Raw genomic sequence first — 15971 nt, 5'->3', positions numbered from 1 at the left:
AAATACTTGGGGATTTTTCAGATATCTTTCTGTTACTGATTTCTAATTTTATTGTAATGGGAGAATGTAATTTTGTATAATTTGAGTTTTGTTTTTTGTTTTTTTTTCCTTCTGAGACGGTGTTTTGCTCTTGTTGCCCAGTCTGGAATGCAATGGCATGATCTTGGCTCACCACAACCTCTGACTCCCAGGTTCAGTGATTCTCCTGCCTCAGCCCCCTGAGTAGCTGGGATTACAGGCATGCGCCATTACACTGGGCTAATTTTGTATTTTCAGTAGAGATGGGGTTTCTCCATGTTGGTAAGGCTGGTCGTAAACTCCCGATCTCAGGTGATCTGCCCACTTCTGCCTTCCAAAGTGCTGGGATTACAAGCGTGAGCCACCGTGCCTCACCAATTTGAGTTCTTTTAAATTTATTGAGACTTATTTTAACAACTAGAATACAAATGACATTGGAGAATATTCTGTGTGCATGTAGGAAGAATTTACTTTCCATTGTGTTTGGGTGTAGTAATCAATAAATGGCAATTAGATCAAGTTGGTTGATAATGTTGTTTAGATTTTCTATATTTTTACAAATTTCCCATTTATTTATTGAAGCTAAAGCTATGTAAACCTCTATGGATGGAAAAGAAGCCTACTGTCTATGGGGAGGAATCCATGAGCATCCTGCTCGTGGAAGTGCAAGGACAGAATTTATTCTGCAAATTCAAAACCAGGGTTGCTGCATGTGAGAGGTGCAGTAAACAAGGAGAACTATAAATGTGGCACATACGTATTTTTAGGAATAGTTCAGAAAATCCAAAAAAATGTGGAATGAACTGAAACTTATGATACATGCCAATGACTAAAGTGACTTTGGGAATATTTGTTCAGAATAATGAGCAGTGGGCTGCAGTTTCAACCTGTTTTGCTTTCATGTCTATGCAGAGCATAGCACAAACATGGCTTAAGTGAGTTTGGGTTCCCAGTCCAGATGTATATTCCAAGGTAGCAGAGTAATGATCAAAACTGTTCTCAGTAAACTTTAGTCATGAAGAATGGGCGAAGTGCCCAGAAGACATGATCTATCAGAGAAGACTTATGGTTGATTATTACAAACATTACAGCTTTTTATAAATCCCTCCTCCTTTTGACAGGTACATGACTGACATTTGAGGATTATTTATACCAAATTTCCCCAAGTTTACCTTGCTGAAATTTTTGTTGCATCCTATGCATTTTGACATGTAGCGTTTTTAAATTAATATTGTTATGCTTTTTACTTTTCTTTGATTAAATTGTTATTTTTGATGATATTTCTTCAATTAACAAGCAATTGGAATATTTCTATTTAAACTTTTGTTATTCTAGTTTAATTGTTCTGTGGCAAAAATGTAGTTTGTAACATTTCTGATTTCTACTACAATATGATATATCTATATAAATGGTTTATTGAACTTGGAAAATGAGGTTACATTTTCAGCTTTTGGTGTTCAGAGCTTGATGTATGACAATTTAATTTTTAAAAATCGTTGTTCAAATATCACATGCTTTTAATTTTTTTACTTGGCTTTGTCATAGATTAATGCATTTGTATTTTATCTATTTTTTAATTATATAAAATATACTCCCCAACATTGTATTGATAATTGATAGAATTTTTAAAAACATACTTGATGGTATATGATTTCCTATATAAACATTCATGACAGTCAGATGTTTCATCATAAAATCACCTTCTACCTAAAAGACCTGAATTTTGAGGTTCTCCCCCCAGTTTTATGTTTTAATATTGCTGCTTCTACTTTCTTTTTTGTTCATATCTGCTAACCTTTTTTTCTTTTTTTATACTTTAAGTTCTAGGGTACATGTGCACAACGTGCAGGTTTGTTACATATGTGTACATGTGCCATGTTGGTGTGCTGCACCCATTAACTAGTCATTTACATTAGGTATATCTCCTAATGCTATCCCTCCCCACTCCCCGCTCCCCACAATAGGACCTGGTATGTGATGTTCCCCTTCCTGCGTCCAAGTGATCTCATTGTTCAGTTCCTACCTATGAGTGAGAACATGTGGTATTTGGTTTTCTGTTCTTGCGATAGTTTCCTCAGAATGATGGTTTCTCAGCTGCATCCATATCCCTACAAAGGACACGAACTCATCCTTTTTTATGGCTGCATAGTATTCCATGGTGTATATGTGCCACATTTTCTTAATCCAGTCTGTCACTGATGGACGTTTGGGTTGATTCCAAGTCTTTGCTATTGTGAATAGTGCCAAAATAAACATACGTGTGCACGTGTCTTTGTAGCAGCATGACTTATAATCCTTTGGTATATACCCAGTAATGGGATGGCTGGGTCATACGGTATTTCTAGTTCTAGATCCTTGAGGAATCGCCACACTGTTTTCCACAATGGTTGAACTAGTTTACAATCCCACCAACAGTGTAAAAGTGTTCCTATTTCTCCACATCCTCTCCAGCACCTATTGTTTCCTGATTTTTTAATGATTGCCATTCTAACTGGTGTGAGATGGTGTCTCATTGTGGTTTTGATTTGCATTTCTCTGATGGTGAGTGATGATGAGCATTTTTTCATGTGTCTGTTGGCTGTATGAATGTCTTCTTTTGAGAAGTATCTGTTCATATCCTTTGCCCACTTTTTGATGGGGTTGTTTGTTTTTTTCTTGTAAATTTGTTTGAGTTCTTTGTAGGTTCTGGATATTAGCCCTTTGTCTGATGAGTAGATTGCAAAAATTTTCTCCCATTCTGTAGGTTGCCTGTTCACTCTGATGGTAGTTTCTTTTGAAGCTCTTTAGTTTAATTAGATCCCATTTATCAATTTTGGCTTTTGTTGCCATTGCTTTTGGTGTTTTAGACATGAAGAAGTCCTTGCCCATGCCTATGTCCTGAATGGTATTACCTAGGTTTTCTTCTAAGGATTTTATGGTTTTTGGTCTAACATTTAAGTCTCTAATCCATCTTGAATTAATTTTCATATAAGGAGTAAGGAAAGGATCCAGTTTCAGCTTTCTACTTATGGCTAGCCAATTTTCCCAGCACCATTTATTAAATAGGAAATCTTTACCAATTTCTTGTTTTTATCAGGTTTGTCAAAGATCAGATGGCTGTAGATGTGTTATTATTTCTGAGGACTCTGTTCTGTTCCATTGGTCTATATCTCTGTTTTGGTACCAGTACCATGCTGTTTTGGTTACTGTAGCCTTGTAGTATAGTTTGAAGTCAGGTAGCATGATGCCTCCAGCTTTGTTCTTTTGGCTTAGGATTGTCTTGGCAATGTGGGGTCTTTTTTGGTTCCATATGAACTTTAAAGCAGTTTTTTCCAATTCTGTGAAGAAAGTCATTGGTAGCTTAATGGGGATGGCATTGAATCTATAAATTACCTTGGGCAGTATGGCCATTTTCACAATATTGATTCTTCCTATCCATGAGCACGGTATGTTCTTCCATTTGTTTGTGTCCTCTTTTATTTCACTGAGCAGTGGTTTGTAGTTCTCCTTGAAGAGGTCCCTTACATCCCTTGTAAGTTGGATTCCTAGATATTTTATTCTCTTTGAAGCTATTGTGAATGGGAGTTCATTCATGATTTGACTCTCTGTTTGTCTGTTACTTGTATATAAGAATGCTTGTGATTTTTGCACATTGATTTTGTATCCTGATACTTTGCTGAAGTTGCTTATCAGTTTATGGAGATTTTGGGCTGAGACAATGGGGTTTTCTAAATATACAATCATGTAATCTGCAAACAGGGACAATTTGACTTCTTCTTTTCCTAACTGAATACCCTTGATTTCTTTCTCTTGCCTGATTACCCTAGCCAGAACTTCCAACACTGTGTTGAATAGGAGTGGTGAGAGAGGGCATCCCTATCTTGTGCCAGTTTTCAAAGGGAATGCTTCCAGTTTTGGCCCATTCAGTATGATATTGGCTGTGGGTTTGTCATAAATAACTCTTATTATTTTGATTTACTTTCCATCAAAACCGAATTAATTGCGAGATTTTTAGCATGAAGGGCTGTTGAATTTTGTCAAAGGCATTTTCTGCATCTATTGAGATGATCATGTGGTTTTTGTCTTTGGTTCTGTTTATATGCTGGATTACGTTTATTGATTTGCATATGTTGAACCAGCCTTGCATCCCAGGGATGACGCCCACTTGATCATGGTGGATAAGCTTTTTGATGTGCTGCTGGATTCGGTTTGCCAGTATTTTATTGAGGATTTTTGCGTCGATGTTCATCAGGGTTATTGGTCTAAAATTCTCTTTTTTTGTTGTGTCTCTGCCAGGCTTTGGTATCAGGATGATGTTAGCCATGTAGAATGAGTTAGGGAGGATTCCCTCTTTTTCTATTGATTGGAATATTTTCAGAAGGAATGGTACCAACTTCTCCTTGTACCTCTGGTAGAATTCGGCTGTGAATCCGTCTGGTCCTGGACTTTTTTTGGTTGGTAGGCTATTAATTATTGCCTCAATTTCAGAGCCTGCTGTTGGTCTGTTCAGGGATTCAACTTCTTCCTGGTTTAATCTTGGGAGAGTGTAAGTGTCCAGGAAATTATCCATTTCTTCTAGGTTTTCTAGTTTATTTGCATAGAGGCGTTTATAGTATTCTCTGATGGTAGTTTGTATTTCTGTGGGGTCGATGGTGATATCCCCTTTATCATTTTTTATTGCATCTGTTTGATTCTTCTCTCTTTTCTTCTTTATTAGTCTTGCTAGCAGTCTATCAATTTTGTTGATCTTTTCAAAAACCAGCCCCTTGATTTATCGATTTTTTTTGAGGGTTTTTTGCATCTCTATCTCCTTCAGTTCTGCTCTGATCTTAGTTATTTCTTGCTTTCTGCTACCTTTTGAATGTGTTTGCTCTTGCTTCTCTAGTTCTTTTAATTGTGGTGTTAGGGTGTCAGTTTTAGATCTTTCCTACTTTCTCTTGTGGGCATTTGGTGCTATAAATTTCCCTCCACACACTGCTTTAAATGTGTCCCAGAGATTGTGGTATGTTGTATCTTTGTTCTCATTGGTTTCAGAGAACATCTTTATTTCTGCCTTCATATCGTTATGTACCCAGTAGTCATTCAGGAGCAGTTTGTTCAATTTCCATGTAGTTGAGCGGTTTTGATTGAGTTTCTTAGTCCTGAGTTCTAGTTTGATTGCACTGTGGTCTGAGAGACAGTTTGTTATAATTTCTGTTCTTTCACATTTGCTGAGGAATGCTTTACTTGCAACTATGTGGTCAATTTTGGAATAAGTGCCATGTGGTGCTGAGAAGAATGTATATTCTCTTGATTTGGGGTGGGGAGTTCTGTAGATGTCTATTAGGTCCACTTGGTGCAGAGTTGAGTTCAATTCCTGGATATCCTTGTTAACTTTCTGTCATGTTGATGTGTCTAATGTGGACAGTGGGGTGTTAAAGTCTCCCATTATTATTGTATGGGAGTCTAAGTCTCTTTATAAGTCTCTGAGGACTTGCTTTATGAATCTGGATGCTCCTTTATTGTGTGCGTATATATTTAGGATAGTTAGCTCTTCCTGATGAATTGATCCCTTTACCATTATGTAATGGCTTTCTTTGTCTCGTTTGATCTTTGATGGTTTAAAGTCTGTTTTATCAGAGACTAGGATTGCAACCGCTGCTTTTTTTTAATTTTCCATTTGCCTTGTAGATCTTCCTCCATCCCTTTATTTTGAGCCTATATGTGTCTCTTCATGTGAGATGGGTCTCCTGAATACAGCAAACTAATGAGTCTTGACTCTTTATCCAATTTGCCAGTTTGTGTCTTTTAATTGAACCATTTAGTCCATTTACATTTAAGGTTTATATTGTTATGTGTGAACTTGATCCTGTCATTATGATATTAGCTGGTTATTTTGCTCGTTAGTTGATGCAGTTTCTTCCTAGCATCAATGATCCTTACATTTTGGCATGTTTTTGCAATGGCTGGTACTGGTTGTTCCCTTACAACTTTAGTGCTTGCTTCAGGATCTCCTGTAGGGCAGGCCTCGTGGTGACAAAATCTCTAAGCATTTGCTTGTCTGTAAAGGGTTTTATTTCTCCTTCACTTATGAAACTTAGTTTGGCTGGATATGAAATTCTGGGTTGAAAATTCTTTTCTTTATGAATGTTGAATATTGGCCTCCACTCTCTTCTGGCTTGGAGTGTTTCTGCCGAGAGATCTGCTGTTAGTCTGGTGGCCTTTTCTTTGTGTGTAACCCGACCTTTCTCTCTGGCTGCCCTTAAGATTTTTTCCTTCATTTCAACTTTGGTGTATCAACTTTGGTGAATTTGAAATTCACCATTTCAAATTTGGTGAATTTCAGTTTGGTGAATTGTCACACAAGACAATTATGTGTCTTGGAGTTGCTCTTCTCGAGGAGTATCTTTGTGGCATTCTCTGTATTTCCTGAATTTGAACGTTGGCCTGCCTTACTAGATTGGGGAAGTTCTCCTGGATGATATCCTGTGGAGTGTTTTCCAACTTGGTTCCCTTTTTCCCCTAACTTTCAGGCACACCAATCAGATGTAGATTTGGTCTTTTCATATAATCCCATATTTCTTGGAGGCTTTGTTCATTTCTTTTTACTCTTTTTCCTCTACACTTCTCTTCTTGCTTCATTTCATTCATTTGATCTTCAATCGCTGATACTCTTTTTTCCAGTTGATCGAGTCGGTTACTGAAGCTTGTGCATTTGTCACGTAGTTCTCATGTTATGGTTTTCATGTCTATCAGTTCTTTTAAGGTCTTCTGTACATTGGTTATTCTAGTTATCCATTCATCCATTCTTTTTTCGAGTTTTTTAGTTTCTTTGTGCTGGTTATGTAGTTCCTCCTTTAGCTCTGAGAAGTTTGATCGACTGAAGCCTTCTCTCAACTGGTCAAAGTCATTCTCCGTCCAGCTTTGTTCTGTTGCTGGCGATGAGTTGCGTTGCTTTGGAGGGGGAGATGCACTCTGATTTTTTGAATTTCCAGCTTTTCTGCCCTGCTTTTTCCCCCATCTTTGTGATTTTATCTGCCTTTAGTCTTTGATGATGGTGACGTACTGATGGGGTTTTGGTGTGGGTGTCCTTTCTGTTTGTTAGTTTTCCTTCTAACAGTCAGGACCCTCAGCTGCAGGTCTGTTGGAGTTTGCTTGAGGTCCACTCCAGACCCTGTTTGCCTGGGTATCAGCAGCAGAGGCTGCAGAAGATAGAATATTGCTGAACAGCAAGTGTTGCTGTCTGATTCTTGCTCTGGAAGCTTCGTCTCAGGGGTGTACCCAGCTGTGTGAGGTGTGAGGTATTAGTCTGCACCTAGTGGGGGATGTCTCCCAGTTAGGCTACTCAGTGGTCAGGGACTCACTTGAGCAGGCAGTCTGTCCGTTCTCAGATCTCAACCTTCGTGCTGGGGGATCCACTGGTCTTTTCAAAGCTGTCAGACAGGGACATTTACCTCCTCTGAAGTTTCTGCTGCTTTTTGTTTAGCTATGCCCTGTCCCCAGAGGAGGAGTCTATAGAGGCAGGCAGGCCTCCTTGAGCTGTGGTGGGCTCCCCCCAATTCGAACTTCTCAGCAGCTTTGTTTACCTACTTAAGCCTCAGCAATGCCAGGCGCCCCTCCCCCAGGCTCGCTGCCACTTTGCAGTTAGATCTCAGACTGCCGTGCTAGCAATGAGGGAGGCTCTATGGGCGTGGGACCCTCCAGGCCAGGTGTGGGATATAATCTGGTGTGCTATTTGCTAAGACCCTTGGTAAAGCGCAGTATTAGGGTGGGAGTTACCCGATTTTCCAGGTGTTGTGTGTCTCACTTTCCTTTGGCTAGGAAAAGGAATTCCCTTTGCCCTTGTGCTCCCCAGGTAAGGCGATGCCTCGCCCTGCTTCAGCTCTCGCTGGTCGGGCTGCACCCGGGGACCAGCGCCAACTGTCCGACATGCCCCAGTTAGATGAACCCGGTACCTCAGTTGAAAATGCAGAAATCACCTGTCTTCTGTGTTGCTCACGCTGGGAGCTGGAGGCTGGAGCTGTTCCTATTTGGTCATCTTGGGCGTGCCCCCTCTGCTAACCTTTTAAATTTCACCTTTGGTGTCAGTTTTTTTCAAGTGTCCCCTCTGAAAACATCATGTCCCTAGAATTTTGCAAAATTATCTTATTTTCAACAGAAAAATATCTGTATAATCATTTCATATTTTAAACATAACTATTATGCTTTTTTTTTGCTTTTCTCTTCTTGCTTTCTGTACTATTTAAAATATTTTTCTTTTTTTTTGCATAAGCTCATAGTTGTTATTATCTTCTGCAGTGACTTGAAATGTTAGGCATTCTTCTGAAAGTTTCTCAAAGACTTTCTTAAAGCATGGTAAACTGTCAAATAGCTTGATAAGCTGCTCTTTTCTCTAGTTCCGAGTTACTTAAGTTGGGGTTTCCCATCTTCTGCTACGATGTTCACTTTCTGAAATGAGAAAGCAGAAGTTTGGATAACAACATTTATGTGCTTTTTTGACAGTCTTTCATTTATTTGGTAGTATCTGCACTATATCTTTTCGAAATTCCCCAGGGTTTCTTACATAGGGATAAATTCCTTTCAGATTTTTAGTACTGATTCAGGTCTCTCTCATTTCTCCTGTCTTTCATATTTCTTTTATTATTTTAGCAGTGACATAGGAGAAGGGAGGTAGAAGATTGTGTAGAAGCTTCTATCTTGTCAGAAATTTGGTATGCCATATTTTAAGAGGTACTATGATAAATCAGAGGAGCTTGACTTACATGGACAGAAAATGAGTCAAATGATGCACAATTGAAGAAATAGAAATATTTATGTCTAGAGAAGATAAAACATAAATGAGGGGTGATTACTCTCTTCACATACCTAAAGGAGTACCATGTGGCCCAAGAAACAACCTGACGCAGTGTTGCCTCACAAGCTAGTATTAGAACCAGGGTGGGCCAATTAAACCTGTTCAAGCTGTTCCGAGAAGGATCCTTTCTTAAACGTGGGGTTGAACAATTTAATTTCTCAAGTTCTTTCCAACCCTATTCTTTTGTTAATATAAATAAGGTTGACATTTTTGAATTGTGGGATACAAAAGAGTTTTCTTCTCCAAATTTAGTATATGTAAAAATTAAATGAAAACTTGGTAAAATGCATGCATCTGAGCTCAGAAATTTTGATTTATTTAAGTTTGGGCAGCACATTTTTTATTGATAGTAACCAGGGCTTTAAAATATCATAAATATTATGATAACATAATGCATTAGTTTAAGTAAACAGTAAATGCAATTACTTTATAACATTTGTGACTATAATTTAGAGTTTTGTAAATAAATGGAAAATGGCGCCTAAGTGAATGAAGGAAATGACTGATATCAACAGTTCTACATAAAACTATATCAGCTTGGGTCCTTGGGGAAGCAGACACCAGGATGTAATTGGAAGTGAAAGATAAAGAGGAAAGGGAGCAGAGGAAGGAAAAGGAAATCTTCAGTTTGAGATGAGATTTGACACCTCATCAATTGAGAGAGGGAAGGAAAGAAGATGGGGTATAGAGAGTCTTAACTCTAAGGAAGGCTAAGCCCGCCCAACAATTGGCTCATATATGATTGACCACAGAAAAGTCCATTGTTGGGCAGATACAGCCTGGTTCTGACTCCCACATGGTGCCTGGTCATTGATGCGAACTTTGTAGGCAGAATGTGACCTCAGCTTTAACAAGGCAGCAGATCTGAAATGCTGTAGTTGGAACTGTCAATTACCTTTACCCTTTGCGACGGGTACTCTCTTGAAGGGAGATGTGAGCAGTGCACGCTCATGGCTGCCACAAAATCCAAGTCATATTTTTGTCAATGCTAAGCAGTATGAATGCTCACTTGGAGACATAATTTGACATCATCTGTACTGTTTCCCTTTGGCTTCTGTTTGTTTGATTCTACTTTTATTAAGTCTCTCAGCTTCCATTTTGTCACTTTTTTTTGCGCATCAGGTATACAATATAAATGATTCTATTGGAGTATACTTTTGTTTAAATTGATGTAAAAATAAAATACTCCTCGTCAGGATGTGATCATAAAAAAGTGGGATTTTAAAAACTCAAGAGTCTATTGTGTTATTCCTCTAGTCTGGCGGCAAGAAGAACTTAAACGTATTAACCAATCTTTCACTGGAGCTGAAAGGAAAGCTGCTCTGTGTGAACTTCTGGAAAAAGAGACTCAGATAATTGCTTCTATTGGGAGACATAGATACATTGCTTATACGGCGAATGAGGAAGCAGCAATACAAGCTTTTTTGGATAAGGTTAGTGAAGTAACTACTGTTTAAATATGAATGTATTCTGAATTTAAAAATGTAGAATAATGTACCAGACGAAAGACTTAGATTACAAGAATTTACATGAATTTTGTTTAGGATTTTGATGACATATTTCTTAAAATGTGATATATATTTTTTTCTGGTATAGCTTTAGATTTTAATAGCAGCCTAGGGTAAAAATTGATAGGTAATATGACATCCATACATTCTTAATTAAGGAGATTGGCCATGAAGCAAAAGACGGAGAGACATTTCTTGTGACTCTGTTCATTTGGATTTAGATTGGCTATATAAATTAGATAAATTGTATACCATGATAAAATGCAGAGTATTAAAGTCACAAAACATCTAGGTCTTGGGTGCTCTGATGGTAAGCAACCTGGGAGAAATAGCTATAGACTAGTATTTTTGCTTTGGCTCACATCATTAACTGACTTCAAATTTCTGACAAAGAATATACGATTATTGAAAACCACGAAAACATATAATTAAGGAAAAAACTAAAGTAATTACCACTTTTGTGGTCAAACTGCCTGTTTGATATTGAATAGCCTGTTTCCATAGTGACCAATTTTCTTTTATAAACCTGGTCTTTCCAAACAATTTAAAGCCAATTCAGCTACAGAAGAAAAGGGGTGTATTTCTCTAAGATGTTAGCCTGTAGTGCTTCTATTTCTATGGTTCTTATTATTTGAGGACATTTGTTCTTAAAAACCATAGTTTTGATATTCTAAATGCCCTCTTCTCATCTTATTCACTCCTTTGTTTGATCTCAGTTTATCTATACCTTTAACTACTACCTGCATCCCAGAACTCCCTATAGGTCCATGCCAGATCTCTTTAAGGAGCTTCCACATCATATATCCAATGGCCTACTGTCACTGCTCTTTGGATATCCCAAGATTACACTTCAGGGAGACATGATGAACCCTAAGTCATATCACCTTACTATCCCTTGCCCCCTCGCCTGTAAATTAATCTTGTTCTGCATCATATAACCTATCTGTATGAAATTTCATCATCTACTCAGTTGCTCCAGACAGAAACCTGGGTATTATTTTTGACTTCTCCATCTAGCCACCAACCTGTTTATTCTATTGTTTAATACCTCCTTAATTCTTTTTTTAATCCTTGGTCAATTATTTAATAGTGATTTTGAGCACTTACTAAGTACTCTGCTTTAGCATACATTGTTCCTTTTTTTTATTATACTTTAAGTTCTAGGGTACATGTGCACAACGTGCAGGTTTGATACATAGGTATACATGTGCCAGGTTGGTTTGCTGCACCTATTAACTCGTCATTTACATTAGGTTTTTCTCCTAATGCTATCCCTCCCCCTGCTTCCCACCTCATGGCAGGCCCCTGTGTGTGATGTTCCCCACCCTCTGTCCAAGTGTTCTCCTTGTTCAGTTCCCACCTGTAAGTGAGAACTTGCAGTGTTTGGTTTTCTGTCCTTGTGATAGTTTGCTCAGAATAATGGTTTCCAGCTTCATCCCTGCAAAGGACATGAACTCATCCTTTTTTTATGCTGCATAGTATTCCATGGTGTATATATGCCACATTTTCTTAATCCAGTCTATCATTGATGGACATAATGGGTTGGTTCCAAGTTTTTGCTATTGTGAAGAGTGCCGCAATAAACATACATGTGCATGTGTCTTTATAGTAGCATGATTTATAATCCTTTGGGTATATACCCAGTGATGGGATCGCTAAGTCAAATGGTATTTCTAGTTCTAGATCCTTGAGGAATCGCCACACTGTCTTCCATGATGGTTGAACTTGTTTACACTCCCACCAACAGTGTAAAAGCGTTCCTATTTCTCCATATCCTCTCCAGCATCTGTTGTTTCCTGACTTTTTAATGATCGCCATTTTAACTGGTGTGAGATGGTATCTCATTGTGGTTTTGATTTGCATTTCTCTGATCACCAGTGATGATGAGCATTGTTTCATGTGTCTGTTGACTGCATAAATGTCTTCTTTTGAGAAGTGTCTGTTCACGTCCTTCACCCACTTTTTGATGGAGTTGTTTTTTTCTTGTAAATTTGTTTAAGTTCTTTGTAGATTGTGGATATTAACCCTTTGTCAAATGGGTACATTGCAAAAATTTTCTTCCATACTGTAGGTTGCCTGTTTACTCTGATGGTAGTTTCTTTTGCTGTACAGAAGCTCTTTAGTTTAATTAGATCCCATTTGCCTATTTTGACTTTTATTGCCATTGCTTTTGGTGTTTTAGTCATGAAGTCCTTGCCCATGCCTATGTCCTGAATGCTATTGCCTAGGTTTTCTTTTAGGGTTTTTATGGTTTTAGGTCTAACATTTAAGTCTTTAATCCATCTTGAATTAATTTTTCCATAAAGTGTGTAAGGAAGGGATTCAGATTCAGCTTTCTACATATGGCTAGCCAGTTTTCCCAGCACCACTTATTAAATAGGGAATCCTTTTCCTATTTCTTGTTTTTGTCAGGTTTGTCAAAGATCAAATGGTTTTAGATTTATGGTGTTATTTCTGAGGCCTCTGTTCTGTTCCATTGGTCTATATCTCTGTTTTGGTACCAGTAGCATGCTGTTTTGGTTACTGTAGCTTTGTAGTATAGTTTGAAGTCAGGTAGCATGATGCTTCCAGCTTTATTCTCTTTGCTTAGGATTGTCTTGGTAATGCAGGCTATTTTTTGGTTCCATATGAACTTTAAAGCAGTTTTTTCCAATTCTGTGAAGAAAGTTATTGGTAACTTGATGGGGATAGCATTGAATCTATAAATTAAGTATGGCCATTTTCACGATATTGATTCTTCCTATCCATGAGCATGGCATGTTCTTCTATTTGTTTGTGTTCTCTTTTATTTCATTGAGCAGTGGTTTGTAGTTCTCCTTGAAGAGGTCCTTCACATCCCTTGTAAGTTGGATTCCTAATACCTCTTTAATTCTTTACTTCTTCCTTTCCAAACCCACTACCATTGCCTGTAGGGAAAAGGCTCTGCCCTGGTGTCCTGATGACCCTGCATATATCAAATAGGCCTTCCTATCTCCCCTGGGAGGATGTCATGAGACAGGTCTTGCCTTATCTTGTGTGCATGAGCTTGACCCTGACTTAACTGAATCTGGATTTTCTTCTCATCTGGATTCCTTTATGTTTCCAAATTGAGCTGCCGCCTTCAGTTTCACTTCTCATTTCTCTCCTCCATTATCTGCATCACTGCCAACGTGGCCTCACTAAACACAACTCTGACCCTGTCCTTCCTCACTGCCCTTAGGGAACAAGGATTTTTGTGTTTGCAAACCTCACTTATCTCACTGTTGCATCACCGCCATTTCTCCCTGCATACTGTACCCATACTGCTTCAGCCATGCTCAATTACTTGCATATCCCCAGAAAGACCAGGTGCTCTCGATCCTTTTGCATTGGGTGCCTTTACATGGAACATCCTTTCCTTCCTTCCTTAGTAGCTAGCTATTGACCCTGTAAAACAAGCTCAGATGCCTCTTCTTTCAGAAAGCAAATGCTGGTCCACCTACTTTAGCCTGTAGTATATGCTCTCATGAGACTGTCTCATCTCTGTCTTTGTACATAGTGTGCAGTCTTTATTGTATCTACATGCCTGTATCCTTTCTAGATTTTGAATCTTTAAAGGAAAGAGTTGTCGTTTATCTCTGTATCCTCATATCTTAGCACAGTTCTTACTACAGTGTCAATAAATGTTTGTGGAAGAAGGTAGGGAGGAAGAATAAGGGACACAAATAGTGGTTGTATAATTTTGTATTCCAACTATCATCAAGAAATTATGTAATGTGGATACTGTCATTTAAAATGCTTAAATATCTTAATTCTAGGAAAGATGAATTTATTTTAGGAAAGCTATAGTATTCATACTTCTCCAGAGTCATCTTTCGAAATAAACTTATTTATTTAGCAAGTTGCTTTATCTGCATCCTGCTTTATCACTGGGATACCTAATTGTTAACCTCACCAGAGAAGAGAGTATGAGCCCAGGGCAATACGAATGTTCGAAGGAGATGGAAGCCTCTGAGTGTCCGTGGACAAGGAAGATGGGTGTCACCTTTCTTCACTTGATGCTGAGCCTTCTGCAGAATTTTCCCACTAGTGCCATCATACTTTCCTGCAAACTATTTAAAATTCTATTGTTGTATATACTTACCCAATGTCTATTCTTCTTTATGCCCAGAACATTCCCTACCCCAGGCCCCATGTCTAGCATTGTCTGTAAACATTTAACTAAGCTTTTTGAAATTATGGAGTATCCATAAATGGATCAAGACCCAACATAGGAAAGTGATTCCAGAGTCAGTAGATGACCACTACCCTTTCTCATGAGGTGTGGCACTCTAAGAAGGTTTTCATGTAAACCTCACCAAAAAGAAAAAAAAAAAAAGTGAAATGGAGAAATTTTAAAATTCTGTTTACCAGAATTCCTAGGAGGAAGGAAGACCTATTTTTTGCCTTTGTTTTTTTGTAAATACTTTGATAAGCTATTGGGGTGGAATTTGAGACCCTGAAGGATCCTGAGTACAGGAAGAATTGTTCTATTCCAGGAAAATGGAGGTTTTCAAGAGTTGTCCTAGAGGGAAATAGATAAGGTAAAGTGAGGAGGCAGTTGGAAGGCAGTGGGTGTACAGTGTGACTTTTTGTGACTTCTTTAGTTATATGACTAAATAAAGGAAATATTAAATGCAACATAATTTTATTTTTGGAAAGGGAGAGGAAACCAGATAAATAAGCTGGGCTCCGTGTCCAGATGGATACAGGGTAACACACAAAGGTGAAAGGCAGAGAATTGAGGGAAGGATGAAGTTAGCCACAAGAATTTGTAGAAATCAAGGCAAAGGCGTTTTTTAGGTGACATGGTTTAGAATTGGAGATCTAAACCCACAGTTACCCCAGCTGATAAACCAGTTAATCTCATCAATCTCCAGGCTAAATTTGAAGGAAACTGACATTTTAGTTGATACAATGGGATTTTCTTTCAGTTTTGACTAAAGACTTGTATTAGAACAGGAAAACACACCACAATATGGATCAGTTACACTTGATGACAACTCCCAGTCAGTTCACATAGCCTAATTAGTCCAGTGTTTAAAAATATTGACTAACAGTGACTTCTGACCTGCTTTTAGCCTGCTATAGTAAATCAAAAACTCACTGCTACTCTAATTCAGAATCATTTAAATCACCTTTTTGTATATGATGCTATACTAAGAAGACAAGATAAATTTTATTCTTCTGATGTGAATAATTATAAAATGTCTATTTTTCTCTATGCTTGTCAACCTCCCCCACTCTAAGCCTAGTATTCTCTCTAATATTCAGGAGGAGTCAGTGTTGATTTCATAAAACTTGAATGAAGTAACTTATTATTCTGAAGTTTTTGATTTTTTTTTTAAATACTTTAAGTTCTAGGGTACATGTGCATAACGTGCAGGTTTGTTACATATGTATACTTGTGCCATGTTGCTGTGCTGCACCCATCAACTCGTCAGCACCCATCAACTCGTCATTTACATCAGGTATAACTCCCAATGCAATCCCTCCCCCCTTCCTCCTCCCTGTGATAGGCCCCGGTGTGTGATGTTCCCCTTCCCGAGTCCAAGTGATCTCATTGTTCAGTTCCCACCTATGAGTGAGAACATGCGGTGTTTGGTTTTCTGTTCTTGCGATAGTTTGCTGAGAAT

At 38.2% G+C, this 15971-nt stretch overlaps 1 protein-coding gene across 1 annotated transcript in view; it reads left to right on the top strand.

Moving 5' to 3' along the window:
- The window catches only part of IQUB (IQ motif and ubiquitin domain containing), an 85341-nt gene that overhangs the window by 41330 nt on the left and 28040 nt on the right, over positions 1 to 15971 (top strand). The window contains exon 8 of the mRNA XM_025379683.1: positions 10088 to 10263. Within this exon, the coding sequence (XP_025235468.1) occupies positions 10088 to 10263 (176 nt within the window). The remainder of the gene's footprint in view (positions 1 to 10087; positions 10264 to 15971) is intronic.

This window comes from Theropithecus gelada, chromosome 3 (genome assembly GCF_003255815.1).
Source record: "Theropithecus gelada isolate Dixy chromosome 3, Tgel_1.0, whole genome shotgun sequence".
In the NCBI taxonomy this organism is placed as follows: Eukaryota; Metazoa; Chordata; class Mammalia; order Primates; family Cercopithecidae; genus Theropithecus; species Theropithecus gelada.
This window is presented reverse-complemented; position numbering and strand designations above follow the sequence as displayed.